At 39.4% G+C, this 16,727-nt stretch overlaps 1 protein-coding gene across 1 annotated transcript in view; it reads right to left on the bottom strand.

The window, feature by feature from the left end:
• Positions 1–6,073: 6,073 nt before the first annotated feature.
• si:dkey-9k7.3 (circularly permutated Ras protein 1) overlaps positions 6,074–16,727 on the bottom strand; it is a 30,632-nt gene continuing 19,978 nt past the window's right edge. Inside the window, exons 18-19 of the mRNA XM_038286432.1 lie at positions 6,590–6,683; positions 6,074–6,208 (exon numbers count right to left, since the gene is read on the bottom strand). Of these exons, the coding sequence (XP_038142360.1) occupies positions 6,083–6,208; positions 6,590–6,683 (220 nt within the window). The 3' untranslated portion in view covers positions 6,074–6,082. The remainder of the gene's footprint in view (positions 6,209–6,589; positions 6,684–16,727) is intronic.

Genomic DNA, 16,727 nt, shown 5'->3' with positions numbered 1-16,727 from the left:
CTAAGGGCGGGGGCTTTCCTAAGTCCCTCCCTCTCACCTGTTCTCCCTTTACGAGTTAAAAGTTGCAGTACTGGTTAAGTTACAAGCACAGATATGTTGCAGAGTAGGTCAAAGGCATAAGATGCCTATTCATTAAGATGTTCTGCAGCTTTTTTATGTTTCAGTGATGTTAAAGGTAAATCACTTCTTGGAACCGAGGATAAATAAAGACACACATATTCACATTTGAGTGGCTATTTAAATGATCGTCAGAATTAAGTTAGATGTATTTATCGAGATTTTTATTTCCTTGTTTATTATTAGAGCTATTACCTGAATGCTTTTATTGTTAGGAGAACTCCTGAAAGCAGCTGCCAGCTCTCCTATGCCCAAGATAACCTACAGCACCTGAATAATTGCTGGAGACCTCAACATTTTTCTCTGTAAATATATTTTTTTATATTTCTATAAGCATTAAATCCCCACCAGATGTAGGTTAGCACTCTAGTGATTCACATCTACAAAGAAATGAAAAATTCATTAACAGGATAGCCACTGAATGAGGTAACTAGTCAGCCGGGATTTTAACCCATTCTTTCTAGTTATGTTCTGTGATGATGGTGGTTTAGAAGGTAGGAGTTTGTTCTGTATCTGATGGGTTGTCAGTTCCAAAGTTTAGTTGTTGTGTCCTTGGGCAACACTCTTCACCTCCCCTTGCCTGCTGCTGGTGACCAGATGGCAGTTCTGCTTCAGTTACTCTGCCCCAAGGCAGCTGTGGCTACGATGTAGCCTACAGTGTGAATGGTTACTGTAAATCATTGATTGTGCTTTAAAGTCCTCAGACTTGATGAACCATGTTTACAAATTCAGGTGACTAACTGGACTATTCCAGGAGTTTTACTATGAAGAGGACTATTGTCTTTCTTAGAAACCCATACTTGTGTCATTTTATGTTTTTTTCATGAATGCCATTCCGGAAATTAATATTTGTCCATTCATCCTTCAGTTCTCTGAAATGTACCATTTATGCTGTAGGACAGCCCACACTGTGATGTTCCCGCCTTCAGTGTTTTCTTCTGCCAAATGCTGAGTACATCATGACATCCAAAGAAGAAAATGTTGATCTCATCTGAACAAAGCAGTTTCCTAGTATTTCAATGGGCTCTCTGAATATTTTTCAACAACTCATACACAAGCTTTCATTGGGAAAACTATACCTGTTATTATCACTCATTACTCTATGGCGCTCTACAGTTGCTCTATTGGGCTTTTGACAACTCATATTATTATTCTTTTCATGCTTATGCCAGTTATTTTGTGAAGGGCACCCTGCTGTGCTGGTTTATGATTAAAATATGTAATTTTGAACTCAGGATTTTTAATTAAGTTGACTGGAAGATTCCGAAACGTAGAAAAGCAGAAGCAATCATGGCAATTTTCAACAGAAATTTTTTATAGATTTCTTTGATATTACCCATAATGCCCTTCTTTTAAAATCTTTGGTAATAACTATTTTTAAAAGGCCATCTTTAAAGGTAGAGAGGCCAGCTTTTATTTCCAGTGGATCATCTAAATAAGTGGTCCTCCTAATTGTCAATCATTCTGGTCTGCGCATGCACACTTTCAGGCGTTTATGTGTGGTGAGCTATGGTTTCAGCCAGTCATTGAAGCTCACCGTTCTCTCCTTGTAAGAGAAAAAGTGTCTATGAAGTGTATGAGAAAAAAAGAAAGGCCTCAGAAGTGGCAGATGTATCCCAGAATGTTTTGTACGGAGAGATCTCCCTGCATAGCTTTATGAGATTTTCTGTCGAAATAGGCTGTTGCTACCCGACAGAACGGTCAGTTAACTGAGTTCGCTATAAAGTCCCCTATATAATCCCCGCTCTATATAGGGATTAAGGGATTTAGGGGTTAGGGTGGATGTTCGGACACAGTAAGCTTGTCTGTGTCACAGTGAGGGTGGAGGTGGTTTGACAGGACCAGAATGCAGACACTTAGCTTGAGGCGGTTACTTAAAGGTTTAATAACAAAAGTTTAACAGAAGCAAAAATCCAAAAACATAAATCCACAAAAATTCCAAAAATGCTGAAAACCAAGAATACTCACAACTAGAAGGGGACAAAGTAATGACGACAAACCAGCAAAGAGTGACTGGACAGGAGGAGATTATATGGGAGAGAGAAACAAAGACCAGGCTAATTAGCAGATTGGGAGCAGGTGTGAACAGAGGCAAGAAGGGAACTATGGAAAAGGAGACTGAGACAAGAGAGCAAACAGGAAATCTCTAAGAACTCAAATACAATCAAAAATACCTAGAACACAAGAATCGAAATAACACGAATGAAAACAAAAAATAAAACTTGGACAAAACCACAACCGTGACAGTGAACCCATTAACATTGGAGAAATCCATGCATCATACACCAGAATTTCTTCAGCTGAATCAAAACAAACATTTTGTTTAAAGGGACCTTTGACTGTGATATAAACATAAAACGTTTTCAGTCCAATCTTCCTTATATTTTTTTAATCAAATATAGAAACCCTTTCCATATAATCATTTCATTTGAATTATTTATTTTTATTCTTTGTAACTATTTTCCCACTCTAATGCAGTTTTCTTTTCTTTTAAATGGCAGCACTTTGAAGTGTTGTGCTACTAAAATGTGTCATGTAAATAAATTGCCTTTAACCTCATGTAGCATAGCCTGAATATGCCTGCCTGTAATGGAATAAACAGGAATACGACATCAAGTGTATAATCAATCAACAGGTTTTTGTTTTTAGTTATAAATATATTATTAAAGTTTAGATGAACATCTGAGACAGATCTGAATTCTATGAGGCTTTTATGATCCATCTGGTCATTTGCATTGCCAGTTTTCTTTCTCCAGAATCACACATTAGTTAGATTTCCTTACATTTTCATTACAATGTTGTTGTTTTTTTAAATCACAACCTTTGCGTAAAAGGTGAGGTAGGCAAGTTTCATTCCCTGTTTTGTTAATAGGCAACCTTTATTAATTAGACCCCTACATTTTTATCTCTCATCTGCTTGGCCATAACTCTCAATGGTCCGTACCTGTGGGAAAAATTTCCAAAGAAATCATATTTCATGTGATCTCCTGTGAACTCCTTAGACCTACACAAACTCTACTGTCATTTTGTATACACAGAGTGTATACAAAACAAAATTTCATTCATACAGCTTTCCAACAGTGAATGAGCAGCAGCTTAGCAACAGAAAGGAACAATTCCATTCATATAGTGCAGCAGTGATCAAATGTACAAGGCATTTAATGTAGAAGGTTCAGAGCAGTGCAAAAATAAATAGATGCAGGTGAAAAATGCAGTGAAAAACATTGCAGTTGAGTTCTATTTTGAATATTCACTATGTAGTGCAAGTATGATGTTATCAGTGTAACGCAGAGTCTCGATTTGTGAATAAACATCTCAGCTGTCTGATGGTGGTGGGGAAAAAGCTGTTACAGAATCTGCTGGACGGCATTGATGCTGGTAAGCCTCTTCCCATAGGGCAGCAGGGAGTACAGTCCATGTTGGGGGTGTGAGGGGTGGCTGATGATGTTACGGCCTCAGGACACGCAGCGCTGGGAGGAAATGTCTCTTATGGAGGGAAGAGGAGCCCCGATGATCCTCTCTGCTGTTCTCACCACTCTTCTAACCTTCTTCCAGTCTGAGGCGCTGCACCTCAGAACGCTCTCTATGGTGCTTCTGTAGAAGGCGGTGAGGATGGGTGGGGGCAGGAGGGCTCTCCTCATCCTCCGCAAGAAGTACGCTTTTGTGCCCTTTTGACCAGTAAGGTGGTGTTCATTTTCCAGGCGTGGTTGTTTGTGATGTTTGTCTCATTGTGTTTATTTCAGTTGTTTGTCTAACTGCAATTGGATGTTTATTGTTTCCCACGGTCGGCACATCTTTTTTCTGATGACGTGACATCTTCACGCATCATGGCAAGACAAGCTGTACCAAAGTTTTCATGAACCTTGGCCTGATTTTGTTTCTGTGTATTCGTTGCATAGTTTTCCATTGTGAATAGGCCATTCCAGGATGAGTATTCTTTGATCTAAGCCATTTCATTGTGGCTGTGATTGTATGTTTAGGGTTCTTGTCCTTTAGCAGCAACGTTTAGCAGTCAAACCTCTAACCCAGTAACCTTTTTAATGATACTGAAACTAATTTTTTGCATCCTGTTTTGAACTCCATTCATGTTAAAACTCTGATTTCCGGTCCCTGCTGAAGAAAGCATCCCCAGAGCCTTATATACTTCTATGGAAACAGTGTCTCAAAGGTGATGCACAGTTAGTTTTTCTCCACTAATTTCCAATATAAGATCAAACTGACCGTACCTCTCTGACTTTCCCTCCAACAAAGATTTTCTTGGTTTCCTACGATACGTCAGACCACAATACTGCCGGTTCTTCTGTAATTCAATTCTCTCTCTGGGCTGAGGGACTCTGCAGTAGAAGTGGTTACCATGAACCTCTTCAAACACACCTCATCACAATAAAGCTCTACTATGCGATTCCAACAGAGGGGATCAAAGAGAGCATGGGTGTAGAAGGGGTCAAGAGGCAATATAGTAATATAGTAATGTCACATATAGGTTTCCAGCTCAGTCAATTAATCCTGAAAAATATTTCAGGATGAAAATTTTACTGAAAGCCTTCAAAAACGATACAGACCTTACATCTAAAAAGGTAAATAGTTAAGGCATTAAACAAGGCATTCCTCTTCCAATCATCTTTAATTTCTTTTATTGTTTTTAAATTAGTTTATTAATTAGTAAAGCAATTTGGACTCCTTTGTTAAAAAATAACCCTCAGATTACTCAGGGAATATTCTAGACTATGCACCTCATGAATGTACTTTGTAAATTGTCTGGCTGTGACTCAGAGAGAAAAAAACAAAAACCCTCAGGTAAATTTCCTCCACTGTGAGATATGTAACTATCTACAGATTGTACGTTCCTGCAGGTCTGCTTCTCTTGTACATTCCACAACAACCACATCCAGGTTGCTCTGCAGGACAAAGTGTTGCCCGACAGCAGCAATCTGATAACTGGGCCAGTGCCCTGACAGACCGGCTCTTTTCCACCAGAACTGGTCTGTTCAGTTCATCTGCTTATGCTGCATAATGATTACAGTGAATCAGCAAACCAAGGCTGAACTGCAGTTCCTTTTCTCACCACTGTTGGGCAGCACAAATATGATGATGTCAGATACTTCTTCCTTCTCTTAAACACGGATTATCAGGGGTCCTAAACCAGTTCCAGAAAGGGCCATGTGGCTGCAGGTTTTCTTTCCAACCAAGCAATAGCGCACCAGACTCAGTCATCAAGTCATCATATTCAGATTGCACTCAGTTAATGAGATGACTGGAGTCTGGTGTGCTATTGTTGGGTTGGAAAGAAGACCTGCAGCCACACGGCCCTTTCTGGAACCAGTTTAAGACCCCTGGATCATTATCTAGTTAGCAACTGGACTAAACAGGAGAAGCCAACAGAAGTGTTTTGTAAAGCAGGCATTCCCAAAGTCGGTCCTCTGGGGCTGCTGTCCTGTTTCCTTACTCCAGCACAGCTGATTTTAATTGAAAGCTCGTTAACAGGCTTTTGCTCAACTGCAATCATCATAATCAGCTGTGCTAAAGCAGGGAAACCTCTAAAACCTGCAGGACAGCGGCCCGCGAGGACCAACTTTGGGGATGCCTGTTGTAAAGTGCTCAGAATAATGGGATCAGGGCCTTAGATTAGAAAAGAAAATCCTTGGTTTTTTTGAAGAGGTAAAACATCAGAAGAAAATAAAGAAAATTAAACTTGACTTTACAACAAAGCACAAAGGTCTTTATTTGACATGAAACAGAAGTATACTGACAGAAACAGAAACATATTCTCAGTTTAATGGCCCCACTATGATCTGTTCATAGCAACATTTTGGACTCATCTATTAATCACATCCATGATTCCCAAATAAAGTCTGGGCTATATGTTAAAAGTACAGCCGTTGCACAGTTACAGTAGAACAAACTATACAAAATCTTTTTACCCCTCTGTCAAAGACTCAAAGAATCTTCTTTTTTCTTTTTTTTTTTACATTGATGCCATACATTTTTCCCCCACTAAAGGCTTTTTCTGGGCAGCTGCTGTGTTGTTGCTGTTGATGCTGCTGGCTCTCTTCAGTTGGTAAACCACCTCAGCTGCCTCGTCAGACAAAATCTGTTCCAACACAAGGAAACAAAGGTGCAATTATGGGAAAGTTTTAAACCATCACACTCATTTTCTCTTTTGTTACAAAATAAATGAAGTTTTCTAACATGTTTTAACCTACATGTTATCAGCTATCACTGGCCACAATCTACTGCATAAGAAATATGACAATTCTTATTCAGTAATCCTTAAATTCCACAATATTTAATTCACTAATTAGTCAGATTTAAGGTTTCTTGGTTTAGCGCTGTATATATTGCTTTTACCTCAGAGCTCAACTTTATTTTTCTTAGTGTGGCTTAAAAATAACATTAGTCTCATAGTGACATTTGACATACACAATTAAAAGTAAGCAAACAAAACATCTTGATAGTTTTAATGCACAGGTACCTGAGATTCTGTTTTAATGTCGTCACAAATTGTTGTCATGGTTTCCATCCAGTTGCCATAGATACTCTCTTCCTTTTGAATGGGCCTCAACTTACTATAGTATAGATAAAACAGAACACAGTCAATCACACAAGAATACTCTTAAACCTGAAAATAAGAAAAAAACATTTAACATTTAACTTTAACCAATCTTTATGCCTAACTTTAGCCTTCATCCATGAAAACCTTTTTTACAGAACTTTAAAGGCAAACAGCAGACTTTGTGACCTAAAGGCAAGGCAAATTTATTTGTATAGCACAATTCAGTACAAAGACAAAGTAAAGTGCTTTACATCAGCGGTCCCCAACCACTGGGCCGCGGAACTGGTACCGTTCCGTCGTTCATTTGGTACCGGGCCGCACAGAAAAAAGTATATATATATATATATATATATATATATATATATACATATATATATATATTTACATATATATATATATATACATATATATATATATATTAGTGCTGTCAAAATTATTGAGTTATTATCGCGTTAACGCGAGGCCATTTTTTTTTTTTTATAACTTTATTTATCAATTTTCACAGAATATTCTTTACAGCATTCATGTTTTATACAACGCTGTCTTTCTTAACATACATAACCCTTACACAAAAAACACCCCAAAAAAAAAAAAAAAAAAAAAAAATTTAAAATAAATAAATAAATAAAATAAAAAAAAGTCAAAGCTTAAAAAACACATACACAATACATAGATAAATAATAATGACAAACGAAAATACAAAAATCCGTTCATAGCTGACTAAAATAGTGTAGCAGTAGATTAGTTATGATAAGATACTCATTTTAAATGTTTCCATATAGTGCAAAAATGGCTGCCATGTTTTGATAAATTTAGCAGTTGAACCTGCCAGTGTACACCTCATCTTTTCTAAATGTAAGAACCTCATGAGCTCCGAGAGCCACTGTTCATGTGTGGGTGGGGCCTTCTGTTTCCACCTCAACAGTATCAGACGTCTCGCAATCAACGTAGCAAAAGCTATTGTATTTGAATTACATTTGGAGAGTAAATTATGCGGGGGTATGATTCCAAAAACTGCAGTTAGAGCAGAAGGTTCAAATGTAACATTGTATATTTCTGAGAATGTATTGAATATAGATGACCAATAGGTGTGAAGTTTTGAACATGCCCAGAAAGTGTGGATAAGGGAGCCGACCTCTGACCTGCATCGATTACATAAGGGATCAATCCCTGGATAAAACTTAGCTAGCTTTTCATTAGAAATATGCAACCGGTGCAAGACTTTGAACTGAAGGAGTCCATGTCTAGCGCATATTGAAGAAGAGTGAACCCTGTGAAGAATGGATTGCCAGAGCTCATCTGTTAATGTAATTGCAAGATCTTTCTCCCAATGCGACTTAATAATCGAGAGAGAAGGAGATTGTAAATCTAGCAGTATGGTATAAATCTTTTTAATCGCCCCTCTTTGATGGATGTTTATACCAGTGATTTTATCCAGAGCTGTTTCTTCAGGCAGTTCAGGAAATGTGGGATATCTATTTTTCACAAAATGCCGCAGTTGTAAATAGCGGAAAAAGTGTGTATGCGGAATATTGAACTGTTCCATAAGTTGAGTGAACGAAGCAAAAATCCCATCAATGAAAAGGTGTTTAACTTCACTGAGTCCATTTCTTTTCCAAATTTTAAAGGCAGAATCAGACATAGAAGGTGGGAACATATGATTTGAACAGATAGGAGTATTAATTGACATAAAATGTTGTCCTAATTTTTTCCTACACTGCACCCAGAGTCTCAGGGAATTATATAGTACAGGGTTGCATTTATAGGTACAAACCTCTAACGGGAGGGCAGAGGTCAACAAAGCAGGTAGACTAGTCTGACCACAATTAGACGACTCAATCTGAAGCCAAGACGGGGTTTCTGTAGAAAAGTCACTTATCCAATATAGCATGTTTCGTATATTTGCTGCCCAGTAATAAGACTGAAAATTTGGCAAAGCTAATCCGCCCATAGGTCTAGGTCTCTGCATAAAATCTTTACGAATTCTGGGTGATTTGCCTCTCCAAATAAAAGCTGCAACGTGTTTATCTAGAGTCACAAAGAATTCTTTTGGGATGCAATATGGAATACACTGAAATAAATAAAGGAACTTGGGCAATATGTTCATTTTTATAGAGTTGACACGGCCCATTAACGATAGTGGCAGATCACTCCACCTTTGAAAATCTAGTTTAGTATTTTCAAGAAGTGGTATAAAGTTCTTTTTAAAGAGATCTTTATATTTGCGAGTAACTTTAACCCCCAAGTAGGTCACGTAGTCCGATTTAACTTTAAAAGGGAACTTTACAAATGAAATCTCCCTGGCTTTAGAGTTTATACTAAATAATTTACTTTTATGTAAATTTAGTTTATAACCCGAGATAGTGCCGAATTGTTCAAGTATGGTAAGAGCATGGGGAAGAGAGCCCAAAGGATCTGATATAAACAGCAGGAGGTCATCAGCATATAAAGATAATTTGTGCTCCTGATCAGCTCTATAGATGCCCTTAACCTTATCTTCTGCTCGCAGCTTAATCGCCAATGGTTCAATTGCTAACGCAAATAAAAGAGGGGATAAGGGGCACCCCTGTCTTGTCCCACGATGAAGAGGGAAGTAACAGGAATACAATGAATTTGTTCGAACACACGCCATAGGTGAGGAGTAAAGTACCTGAACCCAAGAGATGAATTTAGGGCCAAATCCAAATTTATTTAATATGTAAAATAAGTAGTCCCACTCCACCCGATCAAAAGCCTTTTCAGCATCAAGCGAAACGGCGACTTCAGGGGTTGCGGTTGACTCCGTGTATAATACACTATATTGCCAAAAGTATTTGCTCACCCATCCAAATTATTGGAATCAGGTGTTCCAATCACTTCCATGGCCACAGGTGTATAAATTCAAGCACCTAGGCATGCAGACTGTTTTTACAAACATTTGTGAAAGAATGGGTCGCTCTCAGGAGCTCAGTGAATTCCAGCGTGGAACTGTGATAGGATGCCACCTGTGCAACAAATCCAGTCGTGAAATTTCCTCGCTCCTAAATATTCCACAGTCAACTGTCAGCTGTATTATAAGAAAATGGAAGTGTTTGGGAACGACAGCAACTCAGCCACGAAGTGGTAGGCCACGTAAACTGACGGAGCGGGGTCAGCGGATGCTGACGCGCATAGTGCGAAGAGGTCGCCAACTTTCTGCAGAGTCAATCACTACAGACCTCCAAACTTCATGTGGCCTTCAGATTAGCTCAAGAACAGTGCGCAGAGAGCTTCATGGAATGGGTTTCCATGGTCGAGCAGCTGCATCCAAGCCATACATCACCAAGTGCAATGCAAAGCGTCGGATGCGGTGGTGTAAAGCACGCCGCCACTGGACTCTAGAGCAGTGGAGACGCGTTCTCTGGAGTGACGAATCGCGCTTCTCCATCTGGCAATCTGATGGACGGGTCTGGGTTTGGCGGTTGCCAGGAGAACGGTACTTGTCTGACTGCATTGTGCCAAGTGTAAAGTTTGGTGGAGGGGGGATTATGGTGTGAGGTTGTTTTTCAGGAGCTGGGCTTGGCCCCTTAGTTCCAGTGAAAGGAACTCTGAATGCTTCAGCATACCAAGACATTTTGGACAATTCCATGCTCCCAACTTTGTGGGAACAGTTTGGAGCTGGCCCCTTCCTCTTCCAACATGACTGTGCACCAGTGCACAAAGCAAGGTCCATAAAGACATGGATGACAGAGTCTGGTGTGGATGAACTTGACTGGCCTGCACAGAGTCCTGACCTCAACCCGATAGAACACCTTTGGGATGAATTAGAGCGGAGACTGAGAGCCAGGCCTTCTCGTCCAACATCAGTGTGCGACCTCACAAATGCGCTTCTGGAAGAATGGTCAAAAATTCCCATAAACACACTCCTAAACCTTGTGGACAGCCTTCCCAGAAGAGTTGAAGCTGTTCTAGCTGCAAAGGGTGGACCGACGTCATATTGAACCCTATGGATTAGGAACGGGATGTCACTTAAGCTCATATGTGAGTCAAGGCAGGTGAGCAAATACTTTTGGCAATATAGTGTATATTCACAAATCTACGCAAGTTAAAAAAGCCATGCCTTCCCTTTACAAATCCTGTTTGATCAGAAGAAATAATATGAGGTAAACATTGTTCTAGCCTGTGAGCCAGGATCTTAGATAATATTTTTAAATCCACATTTAACAGCGATATTGGACGATATGATGAGCATTCAGTTGGGTCCTTATTTGGCTTTAATAACAAAGAAATAGTGGCTTGACGAAGCGTTGGGGGGAGACATTGCCAGTTGAATGATTCAACAAACATGTTTTGTAATAAAGGAGATAAACTATCTTTAAAGGTCTTGAAAAACTCAACCGGGTAACCATCTGGTCCTGGAGATTTTGCATTCTGCATTGAGCCAATTGCAAACTTAATTTCTTCTACAGTAATCTGTTCCTCCAGTTGATCCCTAAGTGTAGAGTCTAAAGTTGGGATCGTCATTTTTTCAAAAAATGTGTCAAACAAACCAGGCATTTTTAAAGACTCTGATTTATAAAGGTTAGAGTAAAACATTTTAAAACTCTCATTTATGTCTTGTGGATCTGTAGTAATCTGTCCAGATTGGGTTTTAATTTCAGGAATTAAGTGTGCAGTTTCGGATTTACGGAGCTGGTGTGCCAAAAGTCTAGACGCTTTTTCCCCATGCTCACACCACATACTCCTGGACTTAAGGATCGCACGTTCAGACTTATCAGTAGAATTTAGATTAAACTCAGTTTGCAAGATCAATCTTTGTTTATATAAATCTGGAGACGGAGTTATAGAGTGCTGTTTGTCTAATTGTGAAATCAGATCTGTCAATTCAGATAAGCGTTTTACCTTTTGTTTTTTAATATGTGAGCAATAGGAAATAATGTGACCACGTAAAAATGCTTTCAAGCTTTCCCAAACTGTACTAAAAGCTATACCCGGTGAAATGTTTATTTTTAAGAAAAGTTCAATTTGTTCCGAAATATATTGTACAAATTCTTTATCTGACAAAAGAAGAGGATTGAGACGCCAAGAATACACAGAACGTTTGTCTGGAAAACTAAGTTCCAAAATAAGTGGGCTATGATCAGATATAACTATACTATCGTATCTGCAAGTTTTTATGTTAGGAAGTAGTTTTTTATCTATGAAAAAGTAATCTATACGTGAATATGTTTGATGAACTGCAGAAAAAAAGGAATATTGTCTGGAATGTGGATATAAATATCTCCAAATATCTACAGCACCGTAATTTTGCAGGAAAGATTGTAAAACTATTGAAGACTTCGGGAGTGAAAAGTTTTTGGTCGAAGAGCGATCTAAAACTGAGTCCATGACAGTGTTCATGTCTCCTCCAAGTATCAGTTGGTGATTATCAGTTAGAGGAAGAGAGTGAATCAGGTTATTGAAGAATTTAGAGTCATCAAAGTTAGGGGCATATATGTTTGCTAAAATAATAGGAGTGTTAAAAAGTGACCCAGTCACAATTACGTACCGGCCATTCGAGTCAGTCATTATATCCGACATTATAAATGGAGTGTTTTTATTGACCAGAATTGCTGCGCCTCGTGCTTTACCATTAAAACTAGAATGAAAAATTTGCCCAACCCAACTTCTTTTAAGTCTTGAATGGTCTATATCTTTAAGGTGCGTTTCTTGCAGAAATGCTATATGTACCTTAAGGCGGCAGAGATGAGAAAGCACCTTATTTCGTTTCACTGGATGATTCAATCCTTTTACATTCCAACTAATAAAATTAACATGGCAATCATTACTCACCGAAGCATAGTTAGTGGAACTTGACATCTACATACACGAAGAGAGAAAATGGTCCAAATCACATTGATTAATCCTGTCCATGGTGTACACTATTAGTTTGTAGTTAGCCAGCATCTGTACAAATAATAAATGAGAAAAACAAAACAAAAAGGACGCACACAAAGCAAGAAAAAGAACCAAAGTCAAGTATATAAACAAGTACCCACCCATCCCTTTACATTCAGTGTTGTCCCCAACTGACAAACACAACATCCCCAAAGCTTCTCTGCTTTCTGTAGGAACCTCTCGCCATAAACTCAACCACTGTCCCAAGTAGAAAAAAAAAGGGAATCTAAACTATAAATCACCCATTTGCCCCAAAGCGTATTGGAGAAAGTCACATCGAACAATGTGTGTAGTTTTTCTTTTAAAACAAGAACGAACTCCTATAACAACTAAAACAACATAACACATGATGCGTCTGCTTAACATCAAATATACGCTAATTCGGGCGGTACAGTTCGCTTGGTACCCAATTTAACAGTACTACTATCCACTCAGCTGCCCAGAAATACAAACAAACGCACCATCCGTATGTATCAGTCCACAGATGCAGGAGAGTCGCTCAAAGTATTTTCAATCGAATCCTGTATCCTGCTCACTCAGAAAGGGGACCAAACTTGGATTCAATGAAGGTTTTCGCTGATTCAGGGGAATCAAACATTTTTGATTCGCCATTCATGGAGATCCGAAAACGAGCAGGATAGATAAGACCGTAGCGAACTCCGTCCTTTCCCTGTAGTAGCTTCTTTATTCCATTGAAGGCAGCCCGGCGTCTGGACAGGTCGATGCTGTAGTCGGGAAAGATAAAGATCTGCTCCCCTCGAAACTCCAACTTGCCTTTCCGTCTAGCCAGCTGTTGTATCCGCTCCTTCTCCTGGTAGTAATGGATCCGCACAATAAAGGCCCGCGGGCGTTTTCCCTTCGGAGGTACCGGTGCTACCACCCGATGCGCCCTGTCCAGGAGTGGAGCCTTTTCCAAGCCGTCGGGACCTCCCAGCACGTCGAATAACAGGTCAGCGATGAATCTTGTGGGGTTCCCCTGCTCCATTCCTTCAGGTATTCCCAGTATGCGAAGGTTACAACGTCTTCCCCTATTTTCCAAGTCGTCTGTTTTAGCCAATAACTTCTTATATTGGTTGTTTAGGTCCGCATAGCTGATTTCCACAACTTCCAAGCGCTTGTCCAAATTCTCCAGACCTTCTTCATAGTCACCCAATTTCTTTGTGAATTCGTCAACAGCAGCTTGAATGGGCGAAACGGCTTTGGCGATTTCTTCTTTAATTTCACCTCGTAGGTTTTCGTTTTCCTCTCGAATTACTTCTTTAACAATATCGCGGAATGTAAGCAACATGGCCTGGTCTATAGCTGCTCTGCTAGCAGCCTCCGGGTTATTAGCTTGCGCTCCTTTAGCAGAAGATTTAGGTGGCATCTTGATCCAGAAAAGACGGGAGTTCGCACACTGACGTCGACTCTCCAGTTACAACCCAGAGTATCCAAGAATTGGGCTACTTTGGGCGATTTTTAGACTATTTAAAAAAAAAAAATGTTGGGACTTCGTGGTTTGCACGTCTACTCCATAACGCGCCCCTAGTGGCTCCCAACGCGAGGCCATTTTAACGGCGATAATTTTTTTAACGTGAGATTAACGCTATGTGGTTTTATGGTACAATTTTCCAAGTACATCCCGCTGCAGCCTGCGGAAAGGCGGGGCTATTTTCCCCCAGTCTATGCATTTTCCATAGGCTTCAAGAGCGGAGCTTCTCAAGGAAAAAAGACGCTCATACACTGAGTGACGCTAGTGCCTTTTCTTTAAGCCCCACCACCAACAAACAAGTTGAGTGTCTGGTAACTAGTAGCAACCTGAAATACGCTGAGAAAACAGATTACTGAGGTGAAATGGAATCTGCTACGGCACTCTTGCTGTCTGTGTACGCCACAGGTCGGTATCGTGTGTGTGTGTGTGTGTGTGTGGGTGGGTGGGTGCTTGTGTGTGTGTGTGTGTTCTCATTTTTGTTAAGAGGCTGAAAAGTAACTTTCTAGAGCATAGACTACCTCCATCTAGTGATGTCGGTCTATTGATTTTGATGTATTGATTGAAAATTGTTGATTATTATCTTGGTTAATTAACATCTCATGTTAACTGTACTACATTTTATAGCAGTAGGGTAAAATGCTTGTCTTTGTTCAAAAGACTGTATTAACTGTAAAGACTGTCTTTTACATAAGCCTGTTTTCAGGGCCTTTTTTTTGGCTACATATTTGTTATTTTTTGCTACATGCCTCCCCATCTTCTTGCCATATGTTTCTATGGCATAAATCAGTGTCTGTGACCTGTTTTCATTTTAAAAAAAGAACATTGGCACAAACCTAGCCTGTATGTATTTTTTGTATGTCATCGAGAGTATTTAAATGATTTTCAATCAGAAAAAAAATTTGCGATTAAAATGCGATTAATCGCGAGTTAACTCAGGCATTGATGCGATTAATCGCGATTAAAAAAATTTAATCGATTGACAGCACTAATATATATATATATATATATATATATATATAATTTATCGACGATCGGAGTCTGAGTGTTTTATTTTGAAAAATATAAAAAATTGCGGTATTCTCTCCCAATTACATCAGTCGGTACATCTGTGCCTCTTGACACAGGTTAATTCAGTTCAAGACTCATCCTATCTGTAACATCCTGTCTTTGTGAAGCGGGATTTTCTGCGGTTACAGCGACCAAAACAAAGCTACGGAGCAGACTGGACATCAGGAGCACACTTCGTCTGTCAGTTTCTCCGATTACGCCTCGATGGGACGGGCTTGTTTTATTTTTATGCTGTTTGTATTTGATTTTATGCCAGTCGTATCATTTTACTTGATCCCCCCCCGGCTGGTCCGTGAAAATATTGTCTCACATATAGCGGTCCGTGGTGCAAAAAAGGTTGGGGACCACTGCTTTACATGATTATAATATAGGAAAATAAAACAGAATCAAAGAAAGTAGGAAAAAATAAATAAATAAATAAATAAATAAAATAAAAAATGCAGAAACAAAAAAAGAACATTAAAAACAGTTGAAGTAAAGAAAATAAGAAAGTTGAACTAATGATGTTTCAGTTGAACTGTCAAACTAGAAAGAGTTGACTCATATAAGTTATTCATTGACACTATCAATGCTACGAGCAGGACTTCCCTCTTGAAATACCATCTATGTAAGTTTGGAGAAGACGCACCATCGTTGGCCAGGGCTTTACAGCCACAGGCTCTTGTATAGTCATGGAGATAAGGCTTTAGCTCTACTATTTTTCCGCCTGCTACTGGTCATGGCTAAGGCGAGGAAATAGTTTGAACCTTCTGAGGAGGCTAAAAGAGTGAAAGGGATCGAGTGCAAGGAAAAACAAAAGTCAATCATGGAAAAGAGATTGACTTTTCTAAACTTTATTATTAGAATGTTATAACGCAGCAACTTCAGGAAACAAAAAAAGGTAAGTTAACACTTTGCTCCTAGTATACAGTTATATATCTTTGTTATCATTTTTAATGTTTAGTTTAGTTTAGTTTAGAAAGCTAACAGCCTACAAACAAAACCTAACCAAGAAGCCCCTTCTGTCCCAGTGGCTGTTCACTGGAGCTCCGCCCCTGATCCTCCGTGCCACTCGGCACGGCCTCGGCTGCCCCGGTAGGGCTCTCCAGAGAGCAGCAGCGTTTCTCACGCTCAAGCTGAACCTAGACGCCTAGCGCAGCAGGTTGGTCGGCTGACTATTTGTTTTTCTTTTATGACAATGAAGCGGCGCTTGTGGCCAGTAGGGGCACTAGATGTGGAAGTTATAGGTCTAGCGCCCCTAGTGGCCAAAAGTTACAAAGTGTTCCTTTAAAAGAAATTAGATCCTTATGTGATCCTATGTGATCTCTTCTTCTAACTCTTGTAAATCTCCTTACACTTATATTAGTTGTAGTCAAAACAATCACACAATACGGGTTCTAAAGGGGGTAATTAAAGACAATTGAGTCGCTGATCCCTTCCTCTTTTAAACTTTGTTTGGATTATCAAGCAACAATGTTAAAAAAGTTCTAAAAAACGCTTTTTTAAATTGTATTGCTGCCACATCCCAAGAGGTGGATTACTGTAAAACCATCTGGTGCTACGAGTTGGAGCTGCAGAACCACCAAAAGAGCCAACAAATCTACCTGCACAAATGTTGGGCCATAAAGGTATGATAGAGACTAG

The sequence above is a fragment of the Cyprinodon tularosa genome, unplaced genomic scaffold, assembly GCF_016077235.1.
Source record: "Cyprinodon tularosa strain WSP-4 unplaced genomic scaffold, ASM1607723v1 ctg225, whole genome shotgun sequence".
In the NCBI taxonomy this organism is placed as follows: domain Eukaryota; kingdom Metazoa; phylum Chordata; class Actinopteri; order Cyprinodontiformes; family Cyprinodontidae; genus Cyprinodon; species Cyprinodon tularosa.
Note: the sequence above shows the minus strand (reverse complement) of the source record. Positions and strands in the feature narration are given on the sequence as shown.